Source organism: Ylistrum balloti, unplaced genomic scaffold (genome assembly GCF_031769215.1).
Source record: "Ylistrum balloti isolate Yb309-2 unplaced genomic scaffold, AGI_CSIRO_Ybal_v1 Utg370226, whole genome shotgun sequence".
NCBI lineage: Eukaryota > Metazoa > Mollusca > Bivalvia > Pectinida > Pectinidae > Ylistrum > Ylistrum balloti.
In genome coordinates, this window is record NW_026782188.1 from 660,017 (window position 1) to 675,533 (window position 15,517).

At 37.0% G+C, this 15,517-nt stretch overlaps 1 protein-coding gene across 1 annotated transcript; it reads left to right on the plus strand.

Annotated features, from left to right (window-relative positions):
- Positions 1 to 2,851: 2,851 nt before the first annotated feature.
- LOC132551910 (protein serrate-like) lies at positions 2,852 to 7,564 on the plus strand. Its single transcript, XM_060216054.1, has 7 exons — positions 2,852 to 2,896; positions 3,781 to 3,887; positions 5,090 to 5,204; positions 5,783 to 5,919; positions 6,229 to 6,350; positions 6,544 to 6,669; positions 7,533 to 7,564. The coding sequence occupies exons 1-7, from the start codon at positions 2,852 to 2,854 to the stop codon at positions 7,562 to 7,564; spliced, it is 684 nt and encodes a 227-aa protein (XP_060072037.1).
- The last annotated feature ends 7,953 nt before the right edge of the window (positions 7,565 to 15,517 follow it).

Sequence of the window (15,517 nt, forward strand, 5' to 3'; positions counted from 1 at the left end):
GCCATTGAAGATAATTGATTATTAATGTGTATGTCACTGATGTTGATGCTTTGACTGATTGATATATTCTCCAAGGTGAAAAACAAACTTAACTCACCATGCCTACTGTAGGTAGTACAAGCTAACCCTTTAACTCCCCCCGCCCAAGCCTCTTTATCAAGATGATATGGCTTTAATCTACAAATGTCAACCATTGAATATTCATCCCAATTCCATCTTTAGCTGAGGGTCTACTCACCGCACACTATATCTCCCACAGTGGAGAGGAGGATCAGTATACCAGGACCCTAATGCTCTACCCCCCACAGTGGAGTGGAGGGTCAGTATACCAGGACCCTAATGCTCTACCCCCCACAGTGGAATGGAGGATCAGTATACCAGGAGCCTAATGCTGTATCCCCCACAGTGGAATGGAGGATCAGTATACCAGATGCCTAATGCTGTATCCCCCACACTGGAGTGGAGGATCAGTATACCAGGAGCCTTAAGCTGTATCCCCTACAGTGGAGTGGAGGAGCAGTATACCAGGAGCCTTAAGCTGTATCACCAACTGTGGAGTGGAGGGTCAGTATACCAGGAGCCTAATACTGTATCCCCAAAAGTGGAGTGGAGTGTCAGTATACCAGGAGCCTTATGCTGTATTCCCAAAGTGAAGTGGAGGATCAGTATACCAGATGCCTAATGCTGTATCCCCCACAGTGGAGTGGAGTATCAGTATACCAGGAGCCTAATGCTGTATCCCCCACAGTGGAGTGGAGGATCAGTATACCAGGAGCCTAATGCTGTATCCCCCACTGTGGAGTGGAGGATCAGTATACCAGATGCCTAATGCTGTATCCCCCACAGTGGAGTGGAGGATCAGTATACCAGATGCCTAATGCTGTATCCCCCACAGTGGAGTGGAGGATCAGTATACCAGGAGCCTAATGATGTATCCCCCACAGTGGAGTGGAGGGTCAGTATACCAGGAGCCTAATGCTGTATCCCCCACAGTGGAGTGGAGGATCAGTATACCAGGAGCCTAATGCTGTATCCCCCACAGTGGAGTGGAGGATCAGTATACCAGGAGCCTAATGCTGTATCCCCCACAGTGGAGTGGAGGATCAGTATACCAGGACCCTAATGCTGTATCCCCCACAGTGGAGTGGAGGATCAGTATACCAGGAGCCTAATGCTGTATCCCCCACAGTGGAGTGGAGGATCAGTATACCAGGAGCCTAATGATGTATCCCCCACAGTGGAGTGGAGGGTCAGTATACCAGGAGCCTAATGCTGTATCCCCCACAGTGGAGTGGAGGGTCAGTATACCAGGAGCCTAATGCTGTATCCCCCACAGTGGAGTGGAGGATCAGTATACCAGGAGCCTAATGCTGTATCCCCCACAGTGGAGTGGAGGATCAGTATACCAGGAGCCTAATGCTGTATCCCCCACTGTGGAGTGGAGGGTCAGTATACCAGGAGCCTAATGCTGTATCCCCCACTGTGGAGTGGAGGGTCAGTATACCAGGAGCCCAATGCTGTATCCCCCACAGTGGAGTGGAGGATCAGTATACCAGGAGCCTAATGCTGTATCCCCCACAGTGGAGTGGAGGATCAGTATACCAGGAGCCTAATGATGTATCCCCCACAGTTGAGTGGAGGGTCAGTATACCAGGAGCCTAATGCTGTATCCCCCACAGTGGAGTGGAGGATCAGTATACCAGATGCCTAATGCTCTATCCCCCACAGTGGAGTGCAAGATCAGTATACCAGGAGCCTAATGCTGTATCCCCCACAGTGGAGTGGAGGATCAGTATACCAGATGCCTAATGCTCTATCCCCCACAGTGGAGTGGAGGATCAGTATACCAGGAGCCTTAAGCTGTATCCCCCACAGTGGAGTGGAGGATCAGTATACCAGGAGCCTAATACTGTATCCCCCATCATTCTTGTCACTCTTACTATAAATTTTATTCATGTATAAAAATATTTGATATGTCCATTAATATTAACCAGACTAATAATCAATTGTTTTGAAATACGAAAAGATCCTATCAGAATAGTATAAATCATAATGAAGTATTAACAAATACCTTTAGTGTAGGGCGTTCTCTAAACCCTTGTTGTCTGTACATTCCGTGCATTTCAGTTGTTAAGCTTTTTATGGTATACTTTTATGTACTTATCCATTATTTGAAATACATATATAAGGATATATATTAAATCAACACTTTATAAGTCATTTAAAGAGAGAAAAATTCTGAGTTAAAAAATGGCAACCGACCTTATAGTGTTGGAAACACATTTAATGTCATCTCAATGTTCAATGTGGCTATAAAACGTCACACATTAGGATGTAAGTTAGGACGTACATATTTATATCTAGACACGCTGACTACTGATGTACCTTTTCGTCACCCATGGTACAGTCCCTTTACATTTTATCCCAAACTGTACAAAATGTTAATCTAAAAAACGGCAACAATGCAGATACCAGGATAAGCGTGACAAGTTGAACTGAAGAGCCGAGAGACTTTATCACGTCTAAAACGTAACTGGAGAAGTATTGTGTCTTGTATTGACCAATATATTGTATTTACGATTAATCTATAATCTATTATAGACAAAAAGGAAATGGACAACATGGCATAACCTATGTAAGCAATAATGTGGTAATGAACCAAATATAATATACTGTTAAGGCAGCCTCAAAGAAAGTAGTATAACATCAGGAACTAAATCCCATCCAGCATAACATGCAATCCTCATGCCTTATCAGACTTGACACTTCATATTCTGAACCTTGGTCTGTGACATCTAGGTCTGAGATAACGCTGGACTTAGTGTTTGGTTTGTACATAAGGAGTACAGAGATGAGTTGGTGTCTTATCTTCCATATGATTTATGGAATTAGTCAGGCAAGTTCATACTACTTGTAATTATTTGTGGTTTATCGACGATTGAATGTTTCGACCTAAAATGACAACTTATCGAAGTTTTTAGAAATGATCACCACAATTTTCTGTTCTTTTAAGTAAGCTTAGTGTAATCAATTTGAACTACATTTTGTTCAAAAGATTTGCACAACAGACACACAAGTCGATAACTTTTTAAAATTAGACACTGCATCACACATCTGTTTCCCTTTGTAAGACTATCTGTGGCACTAGGAATCATAGGTTGTGATACCTATGACTACTGAGGTGCTTCATAATTAATAAGTTTCAATAATAACGGCTGACAATGATAATTTACATTGGTCAGCATACTGCTTTGTGGTGTCTCTTTGTCCGTATTATAAACTTCCGTCCTCTATTCTAATCTAGTAGGGAGGGTGATTGTTGACATTTTGTTGATATGTCAACACTTGGCTAATATAAGATATATATAACATTGGACACCTCCTTTCAGTATGTGACTTTGCTTTCTTTATTTGGCACTGTTCTTTCAGTTCAATTCTAATCCAATATGGAGTAAACACATTTTGCAAGTACCTTCCTTAATCGTTGTCAGTTGACGTGAGATGTTCAAGCTTAAGGTGGCACATTGTATATTCCATAGTCAGTAGTGTTAATTAATTTCATTATTTAGGATACATTGTATCACTTTTGAGTTACTGAAGTGTTATATTTGTGTGTCTTTTATACACTCCATCGTATGCATGATGATATATTGTTCGTAATACTACTTATCAATTAGATAAACATGTAGAAAACACGTATTTTGTTTGCAAGATTTAAAACAAATTATTTTGAATCTCAAAGAAACCATAGCCCTTTTTAGTGACTTGTCCATAACATAGATTGTAGCTGTCAGTGGAGGAGGTACAGGTCTGGTTCGTCTGGTAGATACAACAGGTGCTACTTTGGACGTTTGTGTAGGACCAGCAGTAGGGAAGCTTTCCTCACGGTAAGTCCTGTGCTGATATTAATTATATATAGGATATTACATATATAGTATTACAATGTACATTTCCGTTATGGTTGGTCGGCTTTACAACATAACAACCTAATGTATAATGCCGATTTATCCCGCTATAGGAAGAAGACCATGAAAAAACAACCAATATCTCTCGGCATCTCATCACCCGTGCTGATTAATATTCATGATGAACTGTAATAGTAAAGATATGATATCGCTATAGGTGACTGAATCTACTACAAGTAAATACACGAGGAAACATTCTGTAATTAAATAAAAGAAACATTGTTTTGATCAATGTCTGTATTTATCGAATTACCGTACTGTCCTTGACTTTTTTTAACACGTCTAGTGTATCAATAGTCAACAGATTGCATAGAAGTAAATGATACATGTCATTAAAGATTTAGATACAGTAGAGTCAGATAATGATATTGACTTTAACAGTATAAAATCAGCGATTCATTACTTTCATTTGATCTCACGTCTAATTTCTAGTCTTGTGGTGTGTAGCTAGATGTAACATTATCGCTGCATATATGATGTATCTTATAACTGATACATAAAATAGTAATATAGACTATTGATATTGTTGATAACTGGTACATAAAATAGTAATATAGACTATTGATATTGTTGATAACTGATACATAAAATAGTAATATAGACTATTGATATTGTTGATAACTGGTACATAAAATAGTAATATAGACTATTGATATTGTTGATAACTGGTACATAAAATAGTAATATAGACTATTGATATTGTTGATAACTGGTACATAAAATAGTAATATAGACTATTGATATTGTTGATAACTGATACATAAAATAGTAATATAGACTATTGATATTGTTGATAACTGGTACATAAAATAGTAATATAGACTATTGATATTGTTGATAACTGGTACATAAAATAGTAATATAGACTATTGATATTGTTGATAACTGGTACATAAAACAGTAAGATAAACTATATATAAACATATAGTTTATTATACATCACTAGTGTCATTGTGGTTGATGGGTTGCAGTTGGAAGATACATGACATATTGAAATCTTAAGCATGTTTGTTGTTTGTTTACATAAGATCATTTCAGAAATTATCATTATAATTGATGCTAAGTCGATTTTTCAGTAGATGATGAGTTGACTATCAAGATGACTTGCTCCCCTTATATTTCAGATGTTTGTATGGCAGAAAGGTGTTTAAAGCACATCATGACTTCGGTGAGATCCAGGTTGGAAATGAAATCAGGGAAAAGCCACACTCACTTTCCTTCCGTTTTGAATCGTTGACGGTGAATATATATGTACTTCCGAATTATTGTTCTTCAATGCTCTGCTTAATGACCATTCTAGACATTTGACAATGATATTTGGAAATGTTACATACCAGTTACAAAAATATGACATTAGGTATTGATTTGTTATAATTATATCTCTAACACATTTTAAAGATTCTGCACAAGGTCTTCACTGAGGATGAAATTGAACGGAACAGAAATATTTGTTTAGCAGTGGAAGGAAACAGGGCGAGAAATTACCCTTTTCTTTCGATGTAAAATTAGTTGTTGATATGAAAAAAGAGAAAAGAGTTCCTTGCATCAATATTTACGTTTCTTTCACCGTCCTTTGAAAACAAACCAATCTAAACATCCAAATTGATAACTTATGTAGTACCAGTTTGGAGAAACTTGCACCACTTATCCCTTAGTGAAGAAAGATGAAATATGTCGTCTACTGTGTCTAGATTGAGAACACATCGTTTACGTTGTATTTCAAGAGATTTTTTATATTTTTCCTGTTGTATTTTTATGTCAATTTTAAGATTCCGTCGGTATAACGTTCAGAGAAAGCTGTGTTTCCGTTGGTTTAGACAGGGTTGGTGGTGACACTTAGGGTTGTTCGTGGTTATCAGGAGAAATCTCCTGGAGCTATCAGCGTCTCTCTGACCGGTCAATTTGACCCTATTGGTTATATACACACCAGGACTTTAGTGATAAAACGAATCAAGTAAGACTAAGTATAAAAAATAATTACTTTCTTTTCTTATCAGGTAGTAGAAAAATTGTTATCAATCTCGTCACCGTCTGTGAACTTTTGTGTGTTCTTAAGTAGCTATTTGTAAAAGATATAGAGTTAAGATTTGAACAGAATGGGACAACCTACAGACATGCATCTACCTGTTCAAACTATCGTTGTCATTTACACAAACAGTTATCAGTAAACAAATGTGACTTAAATGAATCACAAAGTGAAATTTAAAGTTTACGTACGTTTAATTCGACTGATAAATGATTAATTTTTCACTTTTCTCAACAGCATCACCTTAGAGTATATCCTTATGTGTGACGAGTATTATCATGGGGACTGCTCAGCCTACTGCCACCCCAAGCACCCGATGTATGACTGTGAAACGGACGGGAACAAGCTATGTCTTACTGGTAAGATGGCGTCGATCCAATCTTGGTATAAAAATCAACTGTTGGTACATGTGTTCTACAATAAGTATTATTTCCGTAGAGACCCAGGAAAGGAATGGACTATAGCTAGAATACTTTCAAAGTACGTGTTGATCATTTCTTTGCTTTCACTCAGATTCAGCTTCCTAACTTATTCCGAGAAATTGATATTTAGGTTGGACTGGAAGCAATTGTGATGTCCGAGATGACACCTGTGGAACCAACCCTTGTCGCCATGGTGGTACCTGTACTAATATACCACACAACCACCACTTCTGTGTGTGTACACCGCAATGGACAGGTAAGTAAAACCTATACACCACAATGGACAGGTAATAAAAACCTGTACACCGCAATGGACAGGAAAGTAAAACCTGTACAACGCAATGGACAGGTAAGTAAAACCTGTACAACACAATGGACAGGTAAGTAAAACCTGCACACCACCATGGACAGATAAGTAAAATTTGTTCACCACACTGGACAGGTAAGTAAAAACTGTACAACACAATGGACTGGTAAGTAAAACATATTCACCATACTGGACAGGCAAGTAAAACCTGTACAACACAATGGGCAAGTAAATAAACAATACAAAGATTATGACAGGTACAACCTTTTCTCAGACGCGGTCTGTTAAAAAAAGTTTGGGTAATTTATTTAAAAACAAAATAAGACTGCTATAAATATACTGATAAGGAATGTATGTATGAGCAAGTCTATGCGTACTTCTAAAAAGTCGTTGAATGGAAATTGGTATGAAAAAGTGTGAGTGTACAAGTCTGGAGAGAAAACACATGAAACACATTGTTGAAGTAAACATTGCTGAAATCAGTATCTTGTTCTCCGAGTGCAAAAAAAGTAAATAAACCCTGTACGAATATAACACACAAACAATAACAGCTCAGCAGTATGATAAACAAGAGGCAAGAAGAGAAGTATTTCAGCTGTATGAGAGAGGCAAGACAAAAGGAAAAAAATTAAATAAGAGGTTTGGTCGTGGTAAAAAGGGTTCATAAAAAAACTTGAAAAAATGAAAAAGATCTTCTATGTTAATAACAGAACCGTTCTGTGCCTTGTTTCTAATCTAGTATTTCAGCGTAATGTATATTATTTCACCTAAAGCATATTTTTTTTTCTACCTAATCATGTGTTGACTTTCAGGACATAACTGTGAGACACCCGTGAAAACATAAGACAACTCTGTGGTGTTTAGACGTCGTCTTGACAATTGGGTTGTGTGACAATCAACGGTACAAAAGCAGTTGTCCTCACTGGTTGATTTTTTTCTGTTGTAAACATTATAATTTGTACATAAAACATGTATTCAACATTTCACATTGTTATTGTTTTTTCTTAGACTTAAAACGTTCATTTAAAACTAAGATATTGAACAAAGTGCACATTTTAAACAACACAAATTTGTTGTATTGATGTATTATAATGTTGTCACGAGAATAATGTAGTAAACAAATAACATTTTTACCAACTGTAAACTCTGTGTTTATTAACAGATTTCTGTTATTCCTGCAATTTCGTGTAAATCAGTGTCCTCTTAACAGACAAATCTAGATCGAGTCATTCTAAAGTAATTCCTGTAATTTCGTGTAAATCAGTGTTTTTTTCTCTAAACATACAAATTTAGATTGAGTCATTCTAAAGTAATTCCTGCAATTTCGTGTAAATCAGTGTTTTCTCTAAACAGACAAATTTAGATCGAGTCATTCTAAAGTAATTCCTGCAATTTCGTGTAAATCAGTGTTTTCTCTAAACAGACAAATTGAGATCGAGTCATTCTAAAGTAATTCCTGCAATTTCGTGTAAATCAGTGTCTTCTTTAAACAGACAAATTTAGATTGAGTCATTCTAAAGTAATTCCTGCAATTTCGAGTAAATCAGTGTTTTTTTTTCTAAAGTAATTCCTGCTAAACAGACAAATTTAGATTGAGTCATTCTAAAGTAATTCCTGCAATTTCGAGTAAATCAGTGTCTTCTTTAAACAGACAAATTGTGATCGAGTCATTCTAAAGTAATTCCTGCAATTTCGTGTAAATCAGTGTTTTCTCTAAACAGACAAATTTAGATTGAGTCATTCTAAAGTAATTCCTGCAATTTCGTGTAAATCAGTGTCTTCTTTAAACAGACAAATTTAAATCAAGTCATTCTAAAGTAATTCCTGCAATTTCGTGTAAATCAGTGTTTTCTCTAAACAGACAAATTTAGATTGAGTCATTCTAAAGTAATTCCTGCAATTTCGAGTAAATCAGTGTTTTTTCTCTAAACAGACAAATTTAGATCGAGTCATTCTAAAGTAATTCCTGCAATTTCGTGTAAATCAGTGTCTTCTAAACAGACAAATTTAGATTGAGTCATTCTAAAGTAATTCCTGCAATTTCGAGTAAATCAGTGTCTTCTTTAAACAGACAAATTGTGATCGAGTCATTCTAAAGTAATTCCTGCAATTTCGTGTGAATCAGTGTTTTCTCTAAACAGACAAATTTAGATTGAGTCATTCTAAAGTAATTCCTGCAATTTCGTGTAAATCAGTGTCAATTTCTGTACATCAAACAGACAAATTTAGATTGAGTCATTCTAAAGTAATTCCTGCAATTTCGAGTAAATCAGTGTCTTCTTTAAACAGACAAATTTAGATTGAGTCATTCTAAAGTAATTCCTGCAATTTCGAGTAAATCAGTGTTTTTCTCTAAACAGACAAATTTAGATCGAGTCATTCTAAAGTAATTCCTGCAATTTCGTGTAAATCAGTGTCTTCTAAACAGACAAATTTAGATTGAGTCATTCTAAAGTAATTCCTGCAATTTCGAGTAAATCAGTGTCTTCTTTAAACAGACAAATTTAGATCGAGTCATTCTAAAGTAATTCCTGCAATTTCGTGTAAATCAGTGTTTTCTCTAAACAGACAAATTTAGATTGAGTCATTCTAAAGTAATTCCTGCAATTTCGTGTAAATCAGTGTCTTCTTTAAACAGACAAATTTAGATTGAGTCATTCTAATGTAATTCCTGCAATTTCGAGTAAATCAGTGTCTTCTTTAAACAGACAAATCTAGATCGAGTCATTATAAAGTTCATCACATCTTGTGAACACATTGCAGTCCCTCACAGGGTGATCAAAGATACAACGCCTCCAAACACGTCGGTACAGTTTTTGTCTGCTGACTCCTATCTAATTACTAAAACATATTGAAGTGTTGATAGTTATCATATTGGAAACATAACTAATAAGAACACAAAACATAGGACACTGTCTGTTTTATTTGTCAGTAAATTACTGACACCTAGGAATGTCTACATTTGGTACGTATATTTGTCTCGGTGTGGTTTGATTGATGACTCCAACATACGCTGAACACATGACGCGAACAGGGTGGCGACCATATTGGTGTGTTCTCTTTTAATATTGAGATTAACCGATCTTTGTAAATACAATGAAATACAGAGTAATAACTGGACCACTTCACATATCGTTATCAGTGATATACGTGATGATGTTCATTCAGACAGATATTCCTTATGCCTGTTATCATCAGACAGGTATTCGGCGTTGGTACCTCAAGTGTCTCGTCGAAACATGGCGTTCATCATCCGATTTGTAATCGTGTCCCTGTTATACGAGATAATGAAGGTAATGTCGATTTTTCTAAATCTTGCTTCTTCTATATAAAACTAATTACTGTATTTGTTTTCATAAACACTCAATAATTTGGTTAATCATAGTTATCGGATAATCGGGCCTCCACATTACGATACATTTATTGACAGGTAGAGGGTGGAGGCACAGTGTACATCCGGTTCCTTTCCTACTCTAATCCCACACACAAAGACGACGCGGGCCAGTGCTGTGAGAGTCTGAGTACGAGCGGATGTGGTGCCAACGAGTGTGATCCATTCTTCAAAATTTGTGTGGAAAGAATAGGGAGTTCGGGGTGAGTTTAACTATGTGGAAATGTCAGTTTTCTGGGAAGTTTAACAACCGTTTTAGCCCAATCATATTTCAAGAAAAAGATATCAATGAAATTATGGATGCTTTACTTTATGGTAATTAAAGTATTGTATGTAAAATTTCAGGATATCAGTTCTCTGAAGCAAAACGTCATTTGCTTTGCAATTTGTTTTTGTGTTTGTTGTTATTTCAAATACAAAGAAATGGTGAATCAAAAAGACGCTGACCTTTCCAGAGCACCTGATTACATATATATATATATATTATGAATTTATAATCTGTTGACGTCAGTATTGATTTTGTTGTTGATGTTTTAGGTCATCTAAAAGGGTCAGGATGACCTATAGTCATCTTGTTTCGTCCTTCGTCGTGCAACGGGCGCCGTCCGTGTGTGTAAACATTCCGTTCAAACAGTTTATTAAAATGAATGACCTTGGCTCAATTTCAAGACGACAGGGTTCAAATGTTTTGCAGTCTTTAAATGACTTCTTCTCAATAATCCAAAGCCCAGGGTCCCTGTATCGGGTCTGTGACATAGTTTGATGAAAGGTTTGTTAACGTGATTGACCTTGACCAACTTTCAAAGTCACAGGTGTCAAATATGTTAATATATTTAAATGCCTCCTCAATAACCAGAATGCACAAGTTGGTGATATTGGAGCTGTTGCATGCTGGGATAAAAGGCTACCTGGTTTGCTAAAATAAGTTACCTTGCCTCACTTTAAAGGTCACGGGATGAAATGTGTTGAAAGCTTTAAACGACCTCGAAATAACCATTCGATCTATGATTCTTATATTTGTTCTGTAGCGTATTGGTATGAAGGGCTAACAACTTCGTTCATGCGTTATTGACTTTGTCCACTTTCATGGTCACTGAGGTTAGATATGTCAAAATATTTAAATGACTTCTTTGCAATAGCCAAAATACAGCAAAACGGCAACAGGTTTGATTTTGAGTCTGTAGCGTGCTGGGATGAAGGGTTACCAAGATTGTTAAAATTAATGACATTGACTTACCTTCAAGGTCAGAGGGCTAAAATGTGGTAGGATATATAAACGACATCTTCTCAATTACCCAATGACGAGGATGTTGAAATTAGGCTTGTAGCATTCTATAATGAAGGCCTACCTTTGTTAACGTGATTGGCCTGACTTTCTTTTAAAGGTCAAAGATATCAAATATGTCAAAATCGACTTCTGCTCCATGATAGAAAGGTCCAAGCTGTTAAAATGGGCTTTATGAACATAATTTAATGAAGGGCTACCACATTTATTCAAATAATAGACCTTGACATACTTTCAGTCTTTAAGGTCAAATGAGTTGAGATCGTAGAATTTCTTTTTCAACAAGCAACAGGTCCGGAGTTGTGGTATTTAGTAGCATACAAAAAGAATAGAATTTCACATCTGTAGAAAATGATTTTTATGAACCGAAAATGTATTCTTTGTAGGCTGTGTAGTAGTCAAACAATTTAGGCCTATTTGGCCTCTTCCATATAAAAAATTTCATAATCAGATGACCGTTAAGACACATGGGCCTATTGTTTCTCTCACTCTAGAATTTGTAACTTTTACGTCACTGTCATAACAGATGTAATTGTCAAATTTCTCTTTTCTAAATAATGATAAAGCATTTAATTGACTAATCTAATCATCTCATTTAATTGTCGAAGTTCGGATAACATGTAAACACTCCACACCTTGAATTACGACGTCGCCTTTATTCATAAACATTTTGAAGTTTACATCAAATCTTGTAACCCTTGATTGCTTTAGGTGTGAATACGGCCAGATAAAGACAGAGGTTCATGACAACACGGATTCGATTAGGTTTGGAAATCTCATTCGGACCATGCCCAATCCTATCGTAAAGACATTTAGTAACTGGGGGGTATGTATCTCCTTTGTTTCATATATGATTAGATATATAGGTATTTCAACATGTGCAATGTAAAAAAATTGATCATGTGGAGTTCTCTGACTTTTACTGTAAAGCAGTATGATTCTCTTTTATTCAATTGTTATACTTAATGATCGTGTTTCTTCCATGACTTAAACGGTTCTGTTTGATATACATTGTATATATTACTGAGCTTTGTTTACACCTTGTTTTCCTTTCCCTAGTCTGGGATCGACGTGAAGGTAGATGTAGTGGACAAAGATTCGTCCTCTCTCCTGGATAGTGATGATCCAATTGGATCTATAAGTTATCGAATAACTGGACCTGTTGATCAAAACGGCATATTGCTTCACAACACGACTAGGTCTATACAAGGAGGGGCAGCGCGGTAAGTAAACACGACCATGATCATTCGGGAACAGTGTTGAGAATGCACACATCACCACAAAGCTCATACAATGGTGGGCAAATGAGTTTGTAAACACCTCGACCAAAGCCATTCGGAGAGAGAAGTATGGTAAGTAAACAACCCGACCACGCCTTTACAGAGGGGGTTAACCACATGACCATGCCCATTCGGAGAGGACACTTGGATATTAAACAACACACCACATGGCCACGCAATCAGAGAGAGAAGTATTGTAGGTAAACGACACGACCACGCTTATTGAGAGAGGTTTAATCACATGGCCACGCCTATTGAGAGAGGTTTAATCACATGGCCACGCCTATTTGGAGAGGGTTAATCACATGACCACGCCTATTTGGAGAGGGTTAATCACATGGCCACGCCTATTGAGAGGGTTTAATCACATGGGCACGCCTATTTAGAGAGGGTTAACCACATGGCCACGCCTACTTGGAGAGAGCGGTATGGCAGGTAAACAACACGACCACGCTTATTAATAGCGGTTTAATCACATGACCACGCCTATTGAGAGAGGCTTAATCACATAGCCACGCCTTTTTCGAGAGGGTTAATCACATGGCCACGCCAATTTGAAGAGGGTTAATCACATGGCCACGCCTATTTGGAGAGGGTTAATCACATGGCCACGCCTATTTGGAGAGAGTGATTAGGTAAACAAACTACACGAACACGCTTATTTAAAGAGGGTTAACCACATGACCACGCTTATTGAGCGAGGGTATACCATATTGTCACGCTTATTTTGAGAAAGCGGTATGGTAAGTAAACAACACGACCTTGCCTTTTCAGAGAGGGTAATCCACATGTTCATGCCGATGTAAAGAGAGCGGTATGTTAAGTAAACAACACGACCACGCCTTTTCAGAGAGGGTAATCCACATGTTCATGCCCATATGGAGAGAGCGGTATGGTAAGTAAACAACACGAACACGCCTATTGAGAGAAGGTAAACCACATGACCACGCCCATATGAAGAGAGCGGTATGGTAAGAAAACAACACGACCTCGCCTTTTCTGAGGGAGTAAACCACGTGGACACGCCCATATGGAGAGGGCGGTATAGTTAATGAATAACACCATCAAGCCTTTTTTTAAGTGTCTACGTAGATATTACAAATGTCTGTCGTGAAGGTGTCAAAGTTACATTAATTAGGTATTACAAGTGTTTGTCGTCAAGGTGTCACAGTTACATTAACTAGGTATTACAAATGTTTGTGGTGAAGGTGTCACAGTTACATTAACTAGGTATTACAAATGTTTGTCGTGAAGAGTAACGTAAATTAGGTATTACAAATGTTTGTCGTCAAGGCGTCACAGTTATCTAGGGATAATGACCGTGATTTAGCTCAAGTGTATGAGTTAAATGAAATGATCGTTTTCGGTGTCAAAATTGATGTTCAGTTGAAAGGTTCGAGACATATGTATCCTTTTAATTTACCGGATTGGTGTTACTTTATAAGAGTTGCAATAACCCTAAGGTTTCGCGAGTCAAGGTTGACATTCTGTTTTATGACTCGAAGCATACCTACCATTCCATGTGTCATGTTGGCGTTCAGTTGTGTACATGTCAAGATTTATCTTCGGTCACTGTGGAATTCAAGTTTTGATTGAAAGGAAAGTAACACTTAAAAGAGTATGTGAAAAGTTCTACTTTAAGAAACTGAAGACAACATTAACATTATGCCATTGAAATTTTGAGAAACAAACTAACAAATTCTAATGCAGTGACATGGAATGGAACTGGAATCATTATTAATAACATACTGGCTGCATTGTTTAATCAAAGGTTCATGTTATTTCAGAATAGTCCTACAGTACAGTATTGTATGTGAGTCACATTACTATGCCGACTGTTCGGTATCTTGTCGACCAGAACTGCCCAAGTACAACTGTAGCAGTAGAGGCCAGAAGATCTGCTTACCAGGTATTACACATGTTTGTGGTGAAGGTGTCACAGTTACATTAACTAGGTATTACAAATGTTTGTGGTGAAGGTGTCACAGTTACATTAACGAGGTATTACAAATGTTTGTGGTGAAGATGTCACAGTTACATTAACTAGGTATTACAAATGTTTGTGGTGAAGGTGTCACAGTTACATTAACTAGGTATTACAAATGTTTGTGGTGAAGGTGTCACAGTTACATTAACTAGGTATTACAAATGTTTGTGGTGAAGGTGTCACAGTTACATTAACTAGGTATTACAAATGTTTGTGGTGAAGGTGTCACAGTTACATTAACTAGGTATTACAAATGTTTGTGGTGAAGGTGTCACAGTTACATTAACTAGGTATTACAAATGTTTGTGGTGAAGGTGTCACAGTTACATTAACTAGGTATTACAAATGTTTGTGGTGAAGGTGTCACAGTTACATTAACTAGGTATTACAAATGTTTGTGGTGAAGGTTTCACAGTTACATTAACTAGGTATTACACATGTTTGTGGTGAAGGTGTCACAGTTACATTAACTAGGTATTACAAATGTTTGTGGTGAAGGTGTCACAGTTACATTAACTAGGTATTACAAATGTTTGTGGTGAAGGTGTCACAGTTACATTAACGAGGTATTACAAATGTTTGTGGTGAAGGTGTCACAGTTACATGAACGAGGTATTACAAATGTTTGTCGTGAAGAGTTACATTAACTAGGTATTACAAATGTTTGTGGTGAAGGTGTCACAGTTACATTAACTAGGTATTACAAATGTTTGTAGTGAAGGTTTCACAGTTACATTAACTAGGTATTACAAATGTTGGTCGTGAAGAGTTAACTTATCTAGGTATTACAAATGTTTGTGGTGAAGGTGTCACAGTTACATTAACTAGGTATTACAAATGTTTGTGGTGAAGGT

Excerpts from the sequence above, each read along its gene's own strand:
- LOC132551910 (XM_060216054.1), top strand. The coding sequence starts at position 2,852 with ATGAGTTGGTGTCTTATCTTCCATATGATTTATGGAATTAGTCAG. Across the intron at positions 3,888-5,089 it reads GTAGGGAAGCTTTCCTCACG|ATGTTTGTATGGCAGAAAGG; the intron begins GTAAGTCCTGTG and ends CTTATATTTCAG. Across the intron at positions 6,351-6,543 it reads GAACAAGCTATGTCTTACTG|GTTGGACTGGAAGCAATTGT; the intron begins GTAAGATGGCGT and ends ATTGATATTTAG.